Source organism: Suillus bovinus (assembly GCF_016758785.1).
Source record: "Suillus bovinus strain UH-Sbo-P2 chromosome Unknown EDB93scaffold_129, whole genome shotgun sequence".
NCBI lineage: Eukaryota > Fungi > Basidiomycota > Agaricomycetes > Boletales > Suillaceae > Suillus > Suillus bovinus.
Window position 1 is genome coordinate 63,480 of NW_024542185.1, and position 14,904 is coordinate 78,383.

General features: G+C 45.7%; 5 protein-coding genes across 5 annotated transcripts; 3 read left to right on the forward strand and 2 right to left on the reverse strand.

The window, feature by feature from the left end:
- Positions 1–616: 616 nt before the first annotated feature.
- EDB93DRAFT_1256610 (uncharacterized protein) lies at positions 617–1,541 on the forward strand (the record flags this gene model as incomplete). Its single annotated transcript, XM_041453973.1, has 4 exons — positions 617–645; positions 700–775; positions 829–998; positions 1,052–1,541. The coding sequence occupies 4 exons, from the start codon at positions 617–619 to the stop codon at positions 1,539–1,541; spliced, it is 765 nt and encodes a 254-aa protein (XP_041301431.1).
- A 1,925-nt stretch (positions 1,542–3,466) lies between these two features.
- On the forward strand, positions 3,467–4,894 carry EDB93DRAFT_153247 (uncharacterized protein). Its single transcript, XM_041455531.1, has 5 exons — positions 3,467–3,574; positions 3,634–3,822; positions 3,874–4,279; positions 4,330–4,465; positions 4,531–4,894. The coding sequence occupies exons 2-5, from the start codon at positions 3,686–3,688 to the stop codon at positions 4,581–4,583; spliced, it is 732 nt and encodes a 243-aa protein (XP_041301432.1). The 5' UTR covers positions 3,467–3,574; positions 3,634–3,685; the 3' UTR covers positions 4,584–4,894.
- Positions 4,895–5,359: 465 nt separating this feature from the next.
- EDB93DRAFT_1256612 (uncharacterized protein) lies at positions 5,360–6,229 on the reverse strand (the record flags this gene model as incomplete). The annotated part of the gene is made up of 3 exons (XM_041453974.1): positions 5,360–5,519; positions 5,569–5,822; positions 5,876–6,229. 3 exons carry the CDS (start codon positions 6,227–6,229, stop codon positions 5,360–5,362), a joined length of 768 nt encoding a protein of 255 aa, XP_041301433.1.
- A 2,449-nt stretch (positions 6,230–8,678) lies between these two features.
- Positions 8,679–10,859, reverse strand: EDB93DRAFT_1184204 (RTA1-like protein). The gene is made up of 8 exons (XM_041450751.1): positions 10,181–10,859; positions 10,045–10,134; positions 9,900–9,994; positions 9,709–9,849; positions 9,598–9,657; positions 9,357–9,542; positions 9,078–9,303; positions 8,679–9,020 (listed from the first exon to the last, which is right to left on the reverse strand). Exons 1-7 carry the CDS (start codon positions 10,362–10,364, stop codon positions 9,121–9,123), a joined length of 939 nt encoding a protein of 312 aa, XP_041301434.1. The 5' UTR covers positions 10,365–10,859; the 3' UTR covers positions 8,679–9,020; positions 9,078–9,120.
- Positions 10,860–13,346: 2,487 nt separating this feature from the next.
- On the forward strand, positions 13,347–14,673 carry EDB93DRAFT_153321 (uncharacterized protein). Its single transcript, XM_041455532.1, has 4 exons — positions 13,347–13,652; positions 13,707–13,779; positions 13,839–14,026; positions 14,090–14,673. The coding sequence occupies exons 1-4, from the start codon at positions 13,609–13,611 to the stop codon at positions 14,604–14,606; spliced, it is 822 nt and encodes a 273-aa protein (XP_041301435.1). The 5' UTR covers positions 13,347–13,608; the 3' UTR covers positions 14,607–14,673.
- The last annotated feature ends 231 nt before the right edge of the window (positions 14,674–14,904 follow it).

The following is a 14,904-nucleotide window of genomic DNA, read 5'->3' on the forward strand; positions in this document are numbered from 1 at the left end:
GGTAAAAATCCTATGTGCCAGTGATTGAAGGGTACACTGGCAGGCGGACTCGGACTTGGTAGGTAGAGAGGTCAAAACGTAACTTTTATCGATCCGAATTAGCTATCGTATTAGACTGATTACTAAGCTAATTATGAAGGCCAGTAAACCGTTTATCACCGCACTGAATGCTGGAACTCACCTACTCTTGCAATGACTTGCATTGCCCCGTTGCCGTCGTTGGCATGTGATATCGTAAGCAGTATGACCAATGGAGTCATTCTGGGAGCGTCGAGTGACTTTGGAGTCGCAGATCTGTTCCACGATATCACTGGCCCGAAATGCCATCGCTACCTCCTTGCAACTTTCACTGCTTCTTTCAACTCTGGATTGGCTTCATCAAGACCCTCTTATCATTCTCCGAAATTTCTGGCCTTTGGCTTCTGTACTTTGTGTTGCGCATGTGATATGAAACTTTAGTGATTGGCAGTCATGCCTTCCCATCTCCTCCGACTTTGCCTACGTGCCACTGACCCTTGGCCTGCAGAAAATAGTCGGCCTTCGGCCTTTCTCCTTTCTGGCACGATCTCATGTCTCTGGGCTTATATTGTTTTAGTGTTCAATGCCATTACTCACAATGGATTGCACCATGCCCTACAGTTTCTGGTGCGCCTGATCTGTGCTGGTCTATTTCTTCTCATCTCTTATCCCCTCGTATAGGCTGCAGGATTCAGAACTATACCCACACGTCAAGGCATCAATAATGGAGCACCTGCAAACAACTAGCACCGATTATGTACGTTCGGTCTTCGCGTGTGAACGGTGTGAAGCGCTGACATCTCCCTATAGGGACAGTTGATTGCTCAACCTCACCAACACTTCCTGCATTCTGTACCAGAGAATTCTCCTTGCGAGTCTATACCCATTTTTCACCAGCATCACATTGCATGTGACGGAAACTCAACAATCGAGGGCCAAACAGTGGGTCCGATCCCGATAGTCCAGGGCGACCTTCAAAGGTACGAGATCCTTAAATAATATCGATGATCTCGTTCTTAGCGGATTCCTTTAGTCACGTTGCTGGACAGCATCTACGCCACGTTTCTTCCAACTATTCGCCTGCCCACAACATGAGCTTTGCTGACACAAACCTTGCCGACCCATGGTCACCCATGCAAGGGTTCCAGCATGACCAACGCAATCAATTGCAAAAAGAGGTATACCCTCAATATGTGGTCAATGGTGATAAGTCAGAATCGCACATCGGTCCTACGTTTGTGTGCCAGTGGAATGCTGGTCGTGGCATATGCGGGAGAACCATAAATGGAGCTAGGATCGGTGAACATATGTCTTCATACCATTTCAAGTCACCTTTGCCCGCCGACGAGCGTTTAGAATGTCTATGGAAGGACTGTGAACTCCGGAAGCCTGTGCGCCGAGATACAATCACCCGCCACATCCTGGAGAAACATCTCGGACTCAGGTATCGATGCAAGCTCTGGGTAGCCTCTCCTGCTGGGGCCGGTTTTTGTCAATCCCGGAAAAATACACGCCTGCGTTAATGCTGATCGTATCTTCATCTATACTCATTTCTTGCTCTAGTTTGTTTTCAGTCGATATTACTCGCTGTTGTTTCTGTACAGACCATATGTATTGTGCATATCTTTGAACCAGTTGCGCGTTAAGCTCCCTACTAGTAGTTTCCTATACTACGCATGTAACATGTTTGACAGTCGTGAATCTGATAAAATCTCACCACCTGCTGGAGGGTGGTCAAGCATGTGATTAAGTACTCTGAGGGTGCATCGACATCTTTGATCATAAGCGAGAACACGATGCGCACCTTCGCTCTGTCGCCTTGAAGATGATAGGGAGATGGCGCTTCGCTCGCCTACATAGACAGTCTTGCTCGTACAAAAGATACTGCATAACTACATTTGCTTGACAACAATGATCAAATTCGAGATATACTAGATGTAACATGTGGTATCACCTGGTTTTGCGAATTTCATATGAGCGACGCAAAGAGATTGTCTGAAGGGGAAAATATCATCAGAGATCGACGGAAGCAAAATGAAATTATGAAGATCCATAGAGATCTAGATGAATTCTCATTTGGAGGATCGACGAGGAATTCGAAACCTAGTTTGAAATTTTGCCAATATTGATTCGCAGTTGTGTAGCAATCACGATTCATGATGATAGCTGTAAGAGATAGATCCGGTGTCAAATAGAGAACGCACATGCCGTCCGTACTCAGCTGTACTAAGTGGGCGATATCGCGGTGCTGGGATGGTCAAAGTCGTGACAATGAGACGTATGTAGACCAAGTCTACTAGCACAAGTGTGAGTCAAGGTATGAACTCGATATGAAACAGTTCTTGAATACACACCTGAAAGCTGGAGAAAGCCAATGTGACCGTTATCGCCTCGTTGCACCCGAATGTCAGGCTCCACTCAGCTTATCCATATACTCTAAGGCTCGGCTCCGAATGACTTTGGGCAAATGCGAAGATATTAATAGTACGGGAAGTTGTGCGTCCGCGTGTTGCAAGGTGCCCCACAACAAAAATGTCAGCTTAAACCAAGTTTGGGCGTGCTACATCGAATTCAGAATGTTGAAATTGAAGTCAACAAAGACGGATAAAGCATGACAGAGCGCAATCAAACAGAGAGAGAAGTATACGTGCGTGGGGTTAGCAGCATGTGAAAGATAGTAGACCTGGGGAGAGCACGCCGGAACACGTTTTAAGATGGGCCCAAGACTAGCAAGAAAAAATTGCAAGATGGCTGAGGCTTGGTAAGAACTCCTGGCCCGATGCCAAGGACTATGTATGATCCTGATCATTGTGACCAGCATTACCTTCACAACCTCGGCTACGCCGCTTCGCTTGATTTGTATCATTGTTACTCGCCGCAAGAGGTTCAGGACTGGATCCATTACAACTTGAGCGCTCCGAAGGATTGGAGAATGGGTCAGGCATAATCTGATGTGCAGAATGTCGATGGTTGAGGCCTCTTTGAGAGCAGGAACACCATGAGATTACCGGCACACTCAGCGTCTTACGCATGCACTCGCAGCATGTCACGGAAGTAGTCCTGTTGTCTGAACGCGAATGAAACGTGCACGAGCGATGGTAGCATAGTTGTTATGGTGAGGAGGATGTGGGAACAGCGGGCATCACGAACTGCTCGTCGAACTTGAGAGACCTCAAAAAACTTGCGTAAAACACGACGGACAACCCGTCGTGAGGGTGCTCCTTGATTCAACACCACCAGCAAAACGAGAGGGAGTAGCGACAACGACAAAAGAGCTGACAAATCAAGTATATAGTGCTGCTCAATTCTAAAATGTCGTTGTCGATATCAGCTGAGTACTGTACGTGAACATGATTGCCGTCGCTTATCCGAGGTACACGGTGATTGCCGAAGTAGGGTTAGTCATGTGTTGTGTTGAACTCCACGCTGATTCAATTGCTTATCGAGTCGTCAATCAACCGTTCGACGTCTACTATCATCCTCACACAGACATATGCCTCGCGTGCAGCCTCGAAAGAGAGATTTAAGAGAGCTTCTAACCTTACACTCTGTACAGGCCAGTATGCTTGCTGTATCCCGGCATGAGCAAGGCCGTTTTGAACAGCCCTTCAACAGACAAGATCACGACGAAGATGAAGAAAATCATACCTCGCGTTATTTCGCTCGCATGAGCGCAGGTCTTCACGCACTCTCCATCATATTATCAACTCACTCCCGAGGCCCTTACAATCAGTGGCAAAAATGCACCGAGTTTTTTGAAATTTCGATGTGCTGGCCAGATCGAGACTTTCGCCATGAGTATCGGTGCAAACATTTTTCAATCTGTCGAAATGTACTCATGTCTAGTCATTTTAGTGTCAGCCGCCCTACATTTGACCGCTTGGTGCGCCTTTTAGAGCGGAATCCCATCTTCGAGTCCACTGGAAAGAAGCCGCAGCGTCCCGTGCGCTATCAACTGGCGTGCTTTCTTCTGCGTTATGGAACTCGTGGCGCTGACTCCATGCAAGCTGTGCACAAGCTCGGAATTGGTTTTGGTACTGTTTTCATGTACTGCAAACGTGTCGTGTGTGCGCTGCGGGAGCTGGGTTTGGATGTTGTGACATGGGGAAATGATGACCGTCTACAACAAGTTGCGACACATGTCATGGGCCGGTCTGGCATTCCAGACTGTGTTGGCATGCTAGACGGCTCCCTCGTACGTCTCACTGAAATGCCAGAACGTAATGGGTTTTCTTTTATATGCCGAAAAAAATACCCTGCTGTGAGTTCACTGAATTTATAATATTTTGTGCCCACTCACTTGTCATACAGATCAATATTCAAGCCATCGTCGATCACGAAACGTGGTTCACTGGGATCGAGCTTGGCTGGCCCAGATCAGTATCAGATGTCACAATGTGGAAGAAGTCCCACATTTGGTGGCATCGACATGAATACCTTCGCGATGGTATGCTTCTCCTTGCTGATAAAGGTTATCCGTCATCACCATATGTTCTTCGTCCTTTCACTGAGCCAGAGGTCAATGGCCAGCCACCTGCGGAAAAACAACGCCGCCGCAAATTTAATAAACGTCTATCGTCGCAACGGATTACCGTGGAGCACGCATTTGGTATGCTGAAGGGCCATTTTCCGAGCTTGAGGGACCTGCCACCGGAGCAAGACATTCGCGACACCTACCGCACAGTCGAAGCATTATTTGTGCTACACAATCTGTGCATAGACATGGGTGACTGTCCAGAGTATATTCCATTCTTTGATAGCAGGGATCCTGACCGTGATGACGAGAATGATGATGGTACAAATGATGTTGATGTCGCGGGCTATGGTGGACTTGTTGAGGGTGTCGAAGTTGAACTTCCTGCCTGGGAAACGGATGAGTGGTTGAAGGAAGCTGGCCGACGGCGGAGGCTCGCAATATTAAATGATCTTTTTCCGCTATGATACCTGACGACAATTAATGGGCACTAGTGAAGTAGTCAATTAGGACTTGACGAGCAGCTGCCTTTACCTCGTCCGGCATTCCGTCAATCAACAAAACCTCCCGTGCATTCCTTACTTTGGTTTCAATTTCTGCTAGCTTTACCTCGGCCTTTCCTTTCTCCATCATCAATCCATGCTGTTTATCCTCTTGAACTTCTCGTCGCTTGAGCAATTTTAGTCGTTCGCTGTCCCCATTTGTAGTAGCCTTCAAGTACTCGGCATTGGAAGCAAAAAAATTTGCTGCTTCATTGCCAACGTTTTGCGAAACCTGCCGCTTGTGACGTGGTGCGGGAACTCCTTTCTGCGAGACGGGTTTTTCATTTTTGGACCTTGAAGCTGTAACTTTAGGTTTCTTCTTTGGTCATGTGGTCTTCTTGCTGCTTTCATCTGAGCTGAATCCATCATCACTAGTATCACCTTTGTTGCTCTCATTGTTGCTATCTCCGATTTCAATGATGGCATCAGAAATCGTCCCAGAACGGAATTCTTCTTCTCGCACAAGACCTGGGTGTTCGCCGAGTCTACACGTTTGTGAGTATTTGATTCCGCACTTACCCCAAACAAACTTACCGCTCATTAAATAAGCTATACCATCCTTCCACGTACCACTTCTTTAACATGGCACCAGACAGTGTTCCAACATCTTTTCCCGCTGTCCGTGCATTTTCAATCTTGTCATCAAGCTCGTCAACATCTGGATCACCCCCACCATTTCCAGTCATCGACTCAAAATTGAGAATATACGAAAAAACCTTCCGCAGTCGTTCATAACGACCCCTCACTGATTCTGGACTGCGACGGCCATTGAATACTGTTGATGCTACCTGTAAGGGTACTGATCAGCATCGAAATATCACAATAATCCTATGTCAACTACCTTCTTATAAACATACTTTGCATTCACCATTAACTTTTCATAGAGCTGGCTGTCGCTTCCAAGGAGAGTCTCTAGTAACAACTTTGTGTCTTCATCTGACCAGTTCCCTTGATCTTCGAGCTTTGCTATAGCTTGATTACCTTCAGCCTTTGATTTCGCTGTGCTCTTTCGTTTCAACACTTTTGCTGGAGCAGACTGTTTCGGAGGTGTTTTAATATCTTTCTGTGGCTTCGTGCCGCTCCCCGGTGGGTTGTTCTTGGTTTCTTGAATGTTTTTCTGCAGTTCTTCGGCACTCGGCAAGCTATGTGCACCCTCACAATTGTGGTCCGTTGTCCTGCATGATGTGGGAATCATGCATGGACATGAATACTAGGTGACCCTCAAAAGATAAAGTCTGCTAGCTTAGTCCTCAGACTAGTCAACCCATACCTTGGTTTCAAACCATGGTCCATATTTCTAGTTTTCCCCAAGTTTCATGATCTGAATACGTTTTGACGGAAAAAGTCTAATGTGAGATGGGAATCACATTTAGACCTAGTTGATGTGAGAAGGGAAATGAAGGTTAAGGTATAGCCTTGCCTTTGGCTTATTCACTTTGGCTAGAGAAAACCATAGAGAAAAGTACAAAGCCAATAAAAAACCTATCCAAAAAGACCATGTTTCAATTCCTGCCAACTGCATTATTTTTTTGACTGTGTTTCAATTCCTGCCAACTGTCTTATTTTTGCTACCTACTTTTCTCTAGTGTTTCTTTACTTTACTTTTTCATTAGGATGCTTTGACTCACCTGACACTTCATAAAATTGTACCCATAGGGTATGATGTCATTATGATGTCATAAGACTCCACAGATACTCCTGCAGGTATTCTGTTGAAAGATATTATGTCATCAAGCTCTAGATTATTCTACTCTACAATGACATCATTCATGATGTCATTTCCTTCTAGAATATTCTGCTCCACAATGACTCACTCTGACTCACTCATGGAAGGTTCTGGAATCTTTTGCTCCACAATGATGTCACTCTTGATGTCATTATGATGTCATTACTCCACATTCCAGAATGTTCTGCTCCACAATGATGTCATAGCTCCATCTTTCACTTGTATTTTATTCTTTTATTGGGTTTGACCCAATATTTTGATTGGTCCTCCTTATTTTTTATTGTTTGTGAACCTAGGTTACTTTCCCACACAAAATGTATATAAGGAGAGCCCATTCTCCCCCAAAAATATATGATCTCCCATTTGTAGCAATCTGCCTCTCAGATATTTCACTTGCAAAGTTAGTCCCTTTGAAGTGAGACAAGTGCAGGGAAAAGAATTCCCTTGAGATTATAAGTTTCTTACCTTAGAAACTTATTAGTGCCATAGACCAAGCGTTCTTGGTCACATATATTGTCTTTGAGACCCCTTTGTCTCATTGCTCTGTGCCCTTTGACTAAGCGATCTTAGTCATCTATCATATTGTTGAGACCACGTCTCACTAGTTGTCCCATAGACCAAGCGATCTTGGTCAAGTTATAGTCCCCTTTGTTCAAGCGATCTTGAACATATATCGTATATTTGAGACCATTGTCTCACAGTCAGGTGTCCATAGACCAAGCGATCTTGGTCATATTTCATATATTTGAGACCACGTCTCACTAGTTCCAGTATCCAAGTCCAGAGCCTAGAAGGAGATTTCCTAGGCAAATACATTTCAGAAACCGAATTACGTGTCTAGAAGCTTATTCCTAGACAAGAGATTTGAGTTTCAATTAAGAAAAGTAAAGCTCCGGCTAGGTTGATCTTAATAAAAGATTAGTTTAGCGAGCCTCCCAAGAACTCACACGTTATCTACCACGAAATAGGAAAAGTCGTAGACCGTGTTAATCGAGGACTGGCAAGCAGTCTTATCCAAAGTGTAATTGTGGTGTCATTACATTTACACGACTTTATATAAGACCCTCGGTTATTAAGACACCGTGTGGGGTTGATGTTCACTGTGACCGGGTAGTGCCACTGGTTGACAAGTTTGTGGAAGCTTTGAATAAAACCTGTGAGCATATACATATCTTTTCTCGATGGCTACTAACCTGTACATGTTGTTGCTGACAAGGTTGCTCTGGCTGAATAATAGTATGTTGGTTCTCCCTAGTACGAGGGACCCACATATTTTGACTGTGTTGAATTTCAGTGCCGACTGCAGTTTGAATATGAAAATATTTACTGTGCATCATACCAGTAAGCATCTCGATGTGTAGGGTTGATTTGCCACTGCTGCCGCCGAGCATCATCAGGGTATCCAGCCGTGAATTCCTGTGAAGGTCTATTTCCACCTTGTACAGCCATGTAAGTTAAACCAGCCAATGACTGCTGTTCTCGCTGATTTGGGACTGCATTTTGCGAGGGAACTGGACTGAAGGGATGATATCTGGTATTATTAGGAGTGAAGTAGTTCATTGTACGGTGTTGTCTGCCACAACTTCAAGTTTCAAGCTTGTAGGACTTGCAATAATATTAAGTTACGTGGTGTTGGACAAATCAGGAAGGTTTAGGGTCTACGTGAGTAATTTACGAGAGGTTGGCCGTAAGGTGAAGTCGACATTGACAACGACATTTAAGAATTGAGCAGCACTTATATAGGCCGGCTACTTGAATTTAAAAGCCCAGTGTGATCGATTTTAAGTTCATCATCAAAAATCGTTAGATCAGGACCGAGGTCTCTAGAATAAACTAACACGTGGTAAGAAGAACAAAGAAATGCGATAATGTAGCTTCGCCTGCGCTGACGACTGCTGTTCGTCGACACGATCTTGAGAGGCAATGCAAGCAACTAGAGTCTCTGGGTGGGCAGGACAACTGATCGCAGATTCAATCGTGCAAGACTTGAACAGGAAAATGGTATGGCCAAGGTGTGTCAAATACTGTTGGATTCATGATTGTGCTACGATATATGCGTGTGCGTGAATAATGCGAAACAAAACTTAAGGAATCAGGCGGGTGGGTGCAAAAAAGAGAGGATGTTCGAAGCGAGAAGGAGTCTGAGCGAGCTCGAGGTCGTCGTCGGAGGCAAAGGAGTGAACACAGAAGAAAGCGCCGCTTTCGCTCAGCTGGACGCTCGGTGCCGAAAACTTCCGCAGGCTCCGATTCCGGCACCTTGCTAATGATGGCGACGATCAACATGATGTACCAAAGAAATGAAATGAGCGTGGCTTACCTCAAGGGGTTGTACCAAAGAAATGAAATGAGCGTGGCTTACCTCAAGGGGTTGTACTAGAGGGATGAATCCTATTCTTTATAAACCTTCCAGGCCAGAATGGAACATATACAAGGATTGCCAAGCAAATGGGAACCGTATCACCCCAATAGAAGGCTGTCTCGCTTGTGCTGAGATTGCCGCGGAAGCCCTGACTAGCTTCCGCAACACGGTAGACAGAACGGATCTATCGAAGTATCAGTTAAAGACTAGAGATTACTGTCTACATGCAACACGAACCAGAAGTCCGATACAACTGATCGCCAAGGCAGCGGCAAGTGTTCGCCAGTCGCTATACCAGGGCTTTTTCGAGTCTCGCATGCAGACATCCTGTTCCTCAGTGTAGACCTTGTGGAGGAATCGTGCATAGATGGCACAAAAGAAAATGAAGGAGACTAGTTGCACAGCAAGACCAGCCAAAAACATCTGATAAGTATAGTTATTAGAACAGATTCCCACACGCCTAGGTGCAAGGACATACGTGAAGTCCTATCAATGCCAAACTTTGAACATTGGACGTAGCCAGCGAGGCTCCTATCGCCTTTGGCACCATATCATCAGAGAAGATCATTCATAAAAATTCAACGCTCACTTGGATTAAGAGGGTAGTCATGTCGGAGAAGACGAATATGTGGGTGAGCCATTTCACTGCAAGCAAGACGTGATAATCGCAGTAGATTTCACCGGCAAGGCGACCAAGAAGAGCATAATTCGCAGCAATGAAGAGACAGGGCTTCTCAAGGATCAACACATGTTCATAGGAATAGTTTGGTGCTAACTCACAGACAACACGATCATCAATTCTTCAGCGATGAAAATCCACAATGAGTCAGGGCTATAATGCAAAGTGAAGCGAAATGCGAAGCCGAGAGCATAAACTACAACCGACATGAGCAAGAACCAAAACAAGCAAAGGAGCGCAACGTGCCGTATTCCCCGATGACCATGGACAACATGAACTGTCTGCCATTGTAGACAACTTGATAAGCCTGAATGAGGACGACCAATAGTACATAAACTTTGCACCATAAGTTACGTGTTTCCATAGCTTGGTGGTCACTCACCAAAGGTGACAGCAGTGAGGGTATTGTTAGGGATATATTCAAGAGCATTGCATGGATCGTTTCGCGGGTCAAGATAAGGATCGGAAGGACATATCCATGTCGCAGAATTGGTGGCTGCCTGAGCCGACGTGGCAAGAAGAGGCAAGAAAAACAAAGTGCTCGCTAAGATTGGGCCAGCGGCCATGAAGAGGAATAAGATGAAAAGGAAGAAGATGAAGAATACCTTTCATATGCCAACGGCTTAGCTTCTATACTTGAATGTGTCCATCCAAAAGTATACATCGCAGCGCGTTATCCATGTGCGAGGCATGCCATATCACGATGGCACTGTATCAGCACATTTATCATTTGCGTGGAGTCCGCAGTGTGCGCGCTTTGTTTTTGTGGCTGGTGCCCATAGAGTGGATATAGTTCGAATCATGGCGGATCAAGGGAGTCCCCTGGAAAACGTGTCGCTGCCAGTGAGCCATTCGCTATGTTGTTGGGTTCAACGGTGACCTAGTGTTGTCGCTTGGCACAAGTTGGCAGAATGGTGCCATTCTGCCAGCGGCACTTTCCGGCAGTAGATCGAAGGAGGTTGGCCTAGAAGAGCCAGCAGAACTATGATAACAACTGGTATTTGTTCCGACTAACAAATCATAAAAAATGATGTATATTGACCGTTCAAGCTAAGTCGAGGACAATTGTGAGTGAGTAGTCACGTGAATCGAAAAGGTTGTTATTAAATTATTAATTATATCGGGACCCGTAAATGTGGAACACGTTGACATTCCAATTGCGGGGGCGTGAGAGTATTACACAATTGCAAAGTGCCAATTTATTAGTTGCAGTATTTTTTGTGAGAGCAGCTCTGCCTTCCTCGCACTCAGCATTCATTAATCATTTCTCGACCGCATGGATTCCGTGATATTTACATCTGCCACCTGCTGTTTGATGCATGTGTAGTGCGCAAAGTAACAAAAATCTGGAGTCTGAAATCCGTTTCCATCATGAATCATGATGCCATCAACACCAGTTTCTGTTTCTGTTTCTGTTTCTTTGTACAACGACGCCGGCGCCAGCTAGTAATCCACTTGCACCCTGAGCCTAAACAATCAAGTCTCCTCAATAGTCCCTGACTCGGAGCCTCTGCCTCTAGCCGACCCCTCGGAACAACTTTGAATGTCAGCGGCCCACGATATTCAGGCTGGTGCATACTGTAACTTGATACACAGGGCCCTTAGTACATCCTTCGTTGGCTCCAGCGAGTCATGAACAATGGGATTATGGTACAGTTCTGTGTTCATTTGGATGCACTCGATGTCGTCGCTTGTTTCTCACCACTGATACTGCACTGAGCTTACTCTTCTGAAGCTGTTCAATTGGTGAGTATTCCTTCGAGTTGTATTTGCAGTATTGATCCAAATTTCTACTCAGGTTTCCTCGAAAGCCTGGGTCAAGATTTATACAGTCGGGGCAGTCATCGACGGTACCTTGCATTGAGGGCACGCGTTGCGTGCTGTTCAGGCTGCTTTGCTTATCTCGTTTCATCGCTTTCGTGCTCTGTTTTAACTACTTATCATCCTACTTTTATTTTATACTATTATGTATGTTATATTCACATTTTCACATTTTGTACTAGCAGCTACCAGCAATACGATATGATATGTTCTTGCATGATGTGGCACTCCCTGGCAACTGATTCTCTCTGTCTGGACTGTCACCCAACCTGGGGCCAGTTTACAGACAGCTTGCTTAACACGGTAATGACTCTATGTCGTTGATTCATCTTTGGGATGTCATTCGTTCGTGACCTCGTAGGCATTGTAAGCAGAGTTTGTTGTATTTGCAAAGGAATATTCTAGGGAAAGGATAAAATCGGGATCTAATATACCGGTGAGTTTACGAGGAAAGTTTCGAAGTCTATCTAGTGCGTCTGGAGGTAGTTTAGAGTGTGTGTCGTGTAGAGATAGGCTTTTCGGAGAGCAGTAATGAATGCCATTAAGTCCTGGGCATCTTGGCAAGGCATGCGATCATATGGTGTATAATTCTTTCAAGTCCTCGTCCTCGTCCGACCAGCCCATGCTTCAAGTTTGGCCGCCTGGTTGATTCAGATCTGAGATAGTGACCCTGCTTCGCTTCGCACGTGGCGGAACAGAACCGCTTCCTCAAATTGAACGTCGTCTTCGTAACTACCAATATTAGCCTCAGCGGCTGGAGCCACATCATTGGAAATCGCTTGGTGATGTGGGAGGTCGACACGAGGCGAGGCTGATTAAGATCCAGAGTGCAGTCGGTGAGACTCGTCCGTGCCCGAGGTGCCCAATTGTGACAACCTCGATCATGATCGAGCTCGAGAGACCTCCATGATCCTCGGTTAAAACGTGCCTGCTCATGCTATATATAGGTTTTAAAATTTGCACTCAAGCCGCCATCAAAACGCCAGTGTTTTGCAAGTCACACATGTTGTCCACGTGGTGTTCAACTTACAACCAAATTCATTCCTTGCATTGATTAAGGTATACAATTCTGGGTATACTGATACCCTCTATTTTGGGGCGAGTTCCGGTAGGAAGGCTGGCAAAAATTAGCAGAATTGTTCAAGAATTGTTTATATAAGTAGTTTCGCGCGTTCATAATAGTGGTTTATCATTAAGTGCTACTCAAACGACCACAGCGCCTGAGTACTTGAATTTTCCAAAGTCCAGACTGTTTCTCTGCCTTGTGACCGGTCGACTCACGGTCAATCAGATCAATCTCTTCCACGGACCACAAATCCTGCAGGCGCAATTCCTTCATCAATCTTCTCCAGCTCGTTCCGCTTGTAGTAAACACGACTTCTGCCGACTTCTGCCCAAGGCCTACTACTGCCATCGGCAGAAGGGCAGACTCCCGGCGCCTGCTCAAAACACTGCTCCCACATGAGGCGTGTTGCCATCATAATACTTGCCCTCAATAATCGGAGATTGCCACAGACTTTTCATTTTGCCATGGCTGGCCGGGTGTTTAGGCGTTGATAATATTGCCACTACAGGAAGAAACTCCTTGACCAATGAGATGGGTTGTTCCGATTTTTTGGGCGCCTTGACCTTGGCCGTGTAGAGGCAAGCCTTTGAATCCCAGATCTGCCATTCCATGATGTCAGACAACCACGACCCCAAATGCCATCGATTTCAAAGGAATCGCTGCCTATGCGACTTTCACTTCTTTTACCTCTGAATTTACTTCAACAAAACCCTGTCATATCCTATTGTTTCCAAGGTTTCTGGCCTTCGACCTCATCTGTACTTGGTTGTATGTGATATGAAACTCTAGTGATTGGCAGTTGTGACTTTCCACCTCCCTCGACCCCACCTACATGCCACTGACACTTGGCCTGCAGATAACCATTGGCCTCGGCCTTCTTGGCGCGATTTCACATCTCTGGGCTTATATTGTTTCAGTGTTCAATGCCATTGCTCACCATGGATCGCAACACGCCCTACAATTTCTGGTACGTCTGACCTGTGCCGCTCTATTTCTTCTTATTTCTTATCCCCTCATGCAGGCAGGAGGATTCACAACTATACCTACATGTCAAGGCAGCCAATGCAGAGCGCCTACAAAAAACTACCGATCATGTGCGTTCGGTCTTCGCGTGTGAACGGTGTGAAGCGCTGACGTCTTGATATGGGAACAGTCGATTTCTCAGCCTCACCAACACTTCCTGCATTTTGTACTAGAGAATTCTCCCGGCGATTCCACACCTGTTGTTTCCCAGTATCACGTTGTGTGTGACGGAGACTCGACAATCGGGAGTCAAACAGTGGGTCCTCCGAGTTGTGATGACGTACTTGATGCGGGTATAGCTCAGGGCGACATTCAAAGGTACGAGATCCTTAGATGGCATTGATGATCTTGTTCTTTGCGGATTGAACTTCTTTTCTTTAGCGATACTGCTGGACAGCATCTACACCGCGCTTCTTCCAGCTATTCTCCCTATGACTATTTGCCTGCCCACAACATGGGCCACTCTGACACAAACCTTGTCAAGTCATGCTCGCACATGCAAGAGTCCCAGCATGACCCACGTCATCAATTACAAGAAGAGGTTGACCCTCATCCTCGATATGTGGTCAACGATGACGAGTCAAAATCGCACGCCGGTTGTGCGTCTGTCTGCCAGTGGAATGATGGTTATGGCGCATGCGGGAGGATCGTAAATGCCGCCAAGATCGGGGAACATATGTCATCATACCATTTCAAGTCACCATTGCGCGCGGACAAACGCTTAAAATGTCTCTGGAAGGACTGTGAACTGCACAAGCTAGTACGGCGAGATACGATCATCCGTCACATCGTCGAGAAACATCTCGGACTCAAGTATCGATGCAAGCTCTGGGCAGCTTCTCCTGCTGGTGCCGGTTTCTGTCGATCTCGGAAAAATACACGCCTGCATGAATGTTGATCATGTAGCCTTCGTCTGTAACTTATTATCATTCTTGTTCTAGTCTGTTTGCAGTTCTCGCTGTTTCTGTACAGGCCATAGGCTTTGTGCATATATTATATTTTAGTTAGTAGCACGTTAAGCTTATTCCCTACTAGTAGCTTCCTATACTATGCATATATAACATGTTTGACACATTATAGGGGAGGTCGTCAATCCGATGAAGTCTTATCACAGGCCGGGGAGTGGCCAAGCATGTGACTCTGTACTCTGAGTGTGCTTTGATCACAAGAGAGGACACGATGTGCACATTCGTCCA

Excerpts from the sequence above, each read along its gene's own strand:
- EDB93DRAFT_1184204 (XM_041450751.1), bottom strand. The coding sequence starts at position 10,364 with ATGGCCGCTGGCCCAATCTTAGCGAGCACTTTGTTTTTCTTGCCTCTT. Across the intron at positions 9,850-9,899 it reads AATTGATGATCGTGTTGTCT|CCCTGTCTCTTCATTGCTGC; the intron begins GTGAGTTAGCAC and ends ATCCTTGAGAAG. Across the intron at positions 9,304-9,356 it reads TCAGTTGTATCGGACTTCTG|ATCCGTTCTGTCTACCGTGT; the intron begins GTTCGTGTTGCA and ends ATACTTCGATAG.
- EDB93DRAFT_153321 (XM_041455532.1), top strand. The coding sequence starts at position 13,609 with ATGCCATTGCTCACCATGGATCGCAACACGCCCTACAATTTCTG. Across the intron at positions 13,780-13,838 it reads TACAAAAAACTACCGATCAT|TCGATTTCTCAGCCTCACCA; the intron begins GTGCGTTCGGTC and ends ATATGGGAACAG. Across the intron at positions 14,027-14,089 it reads GCTCAGGGCGACATTCAAAG|CGATACTGCTGGACAGCATC; the intron begins GTACGAGATCCT and ends TCTTTTCTTTAG.
- EDB93DRAFT_153247 (XM_041455531.1), top strand. The coding sequence starts at position 3,686 with ATGAGCGCAGGTCTTCACGCACTCTCCATCATATTATCAACTCACTCC. Across the intron at positions 3,823-3,873 it reads GACTTTCGCCATGAGTATCG|TGTCAGCCGCCCTACATTTG; the intron begins GTGCAAACATTT and ends TAGTCATTTTAG. Across the intron at positions 4,280-4,329 it reads GCCGAAAAAAATACCCTGCT|ATCAATATTCAAGCCATCGT; the intron begins GTGAGTTCACTG and ends CTTGTCATACAG.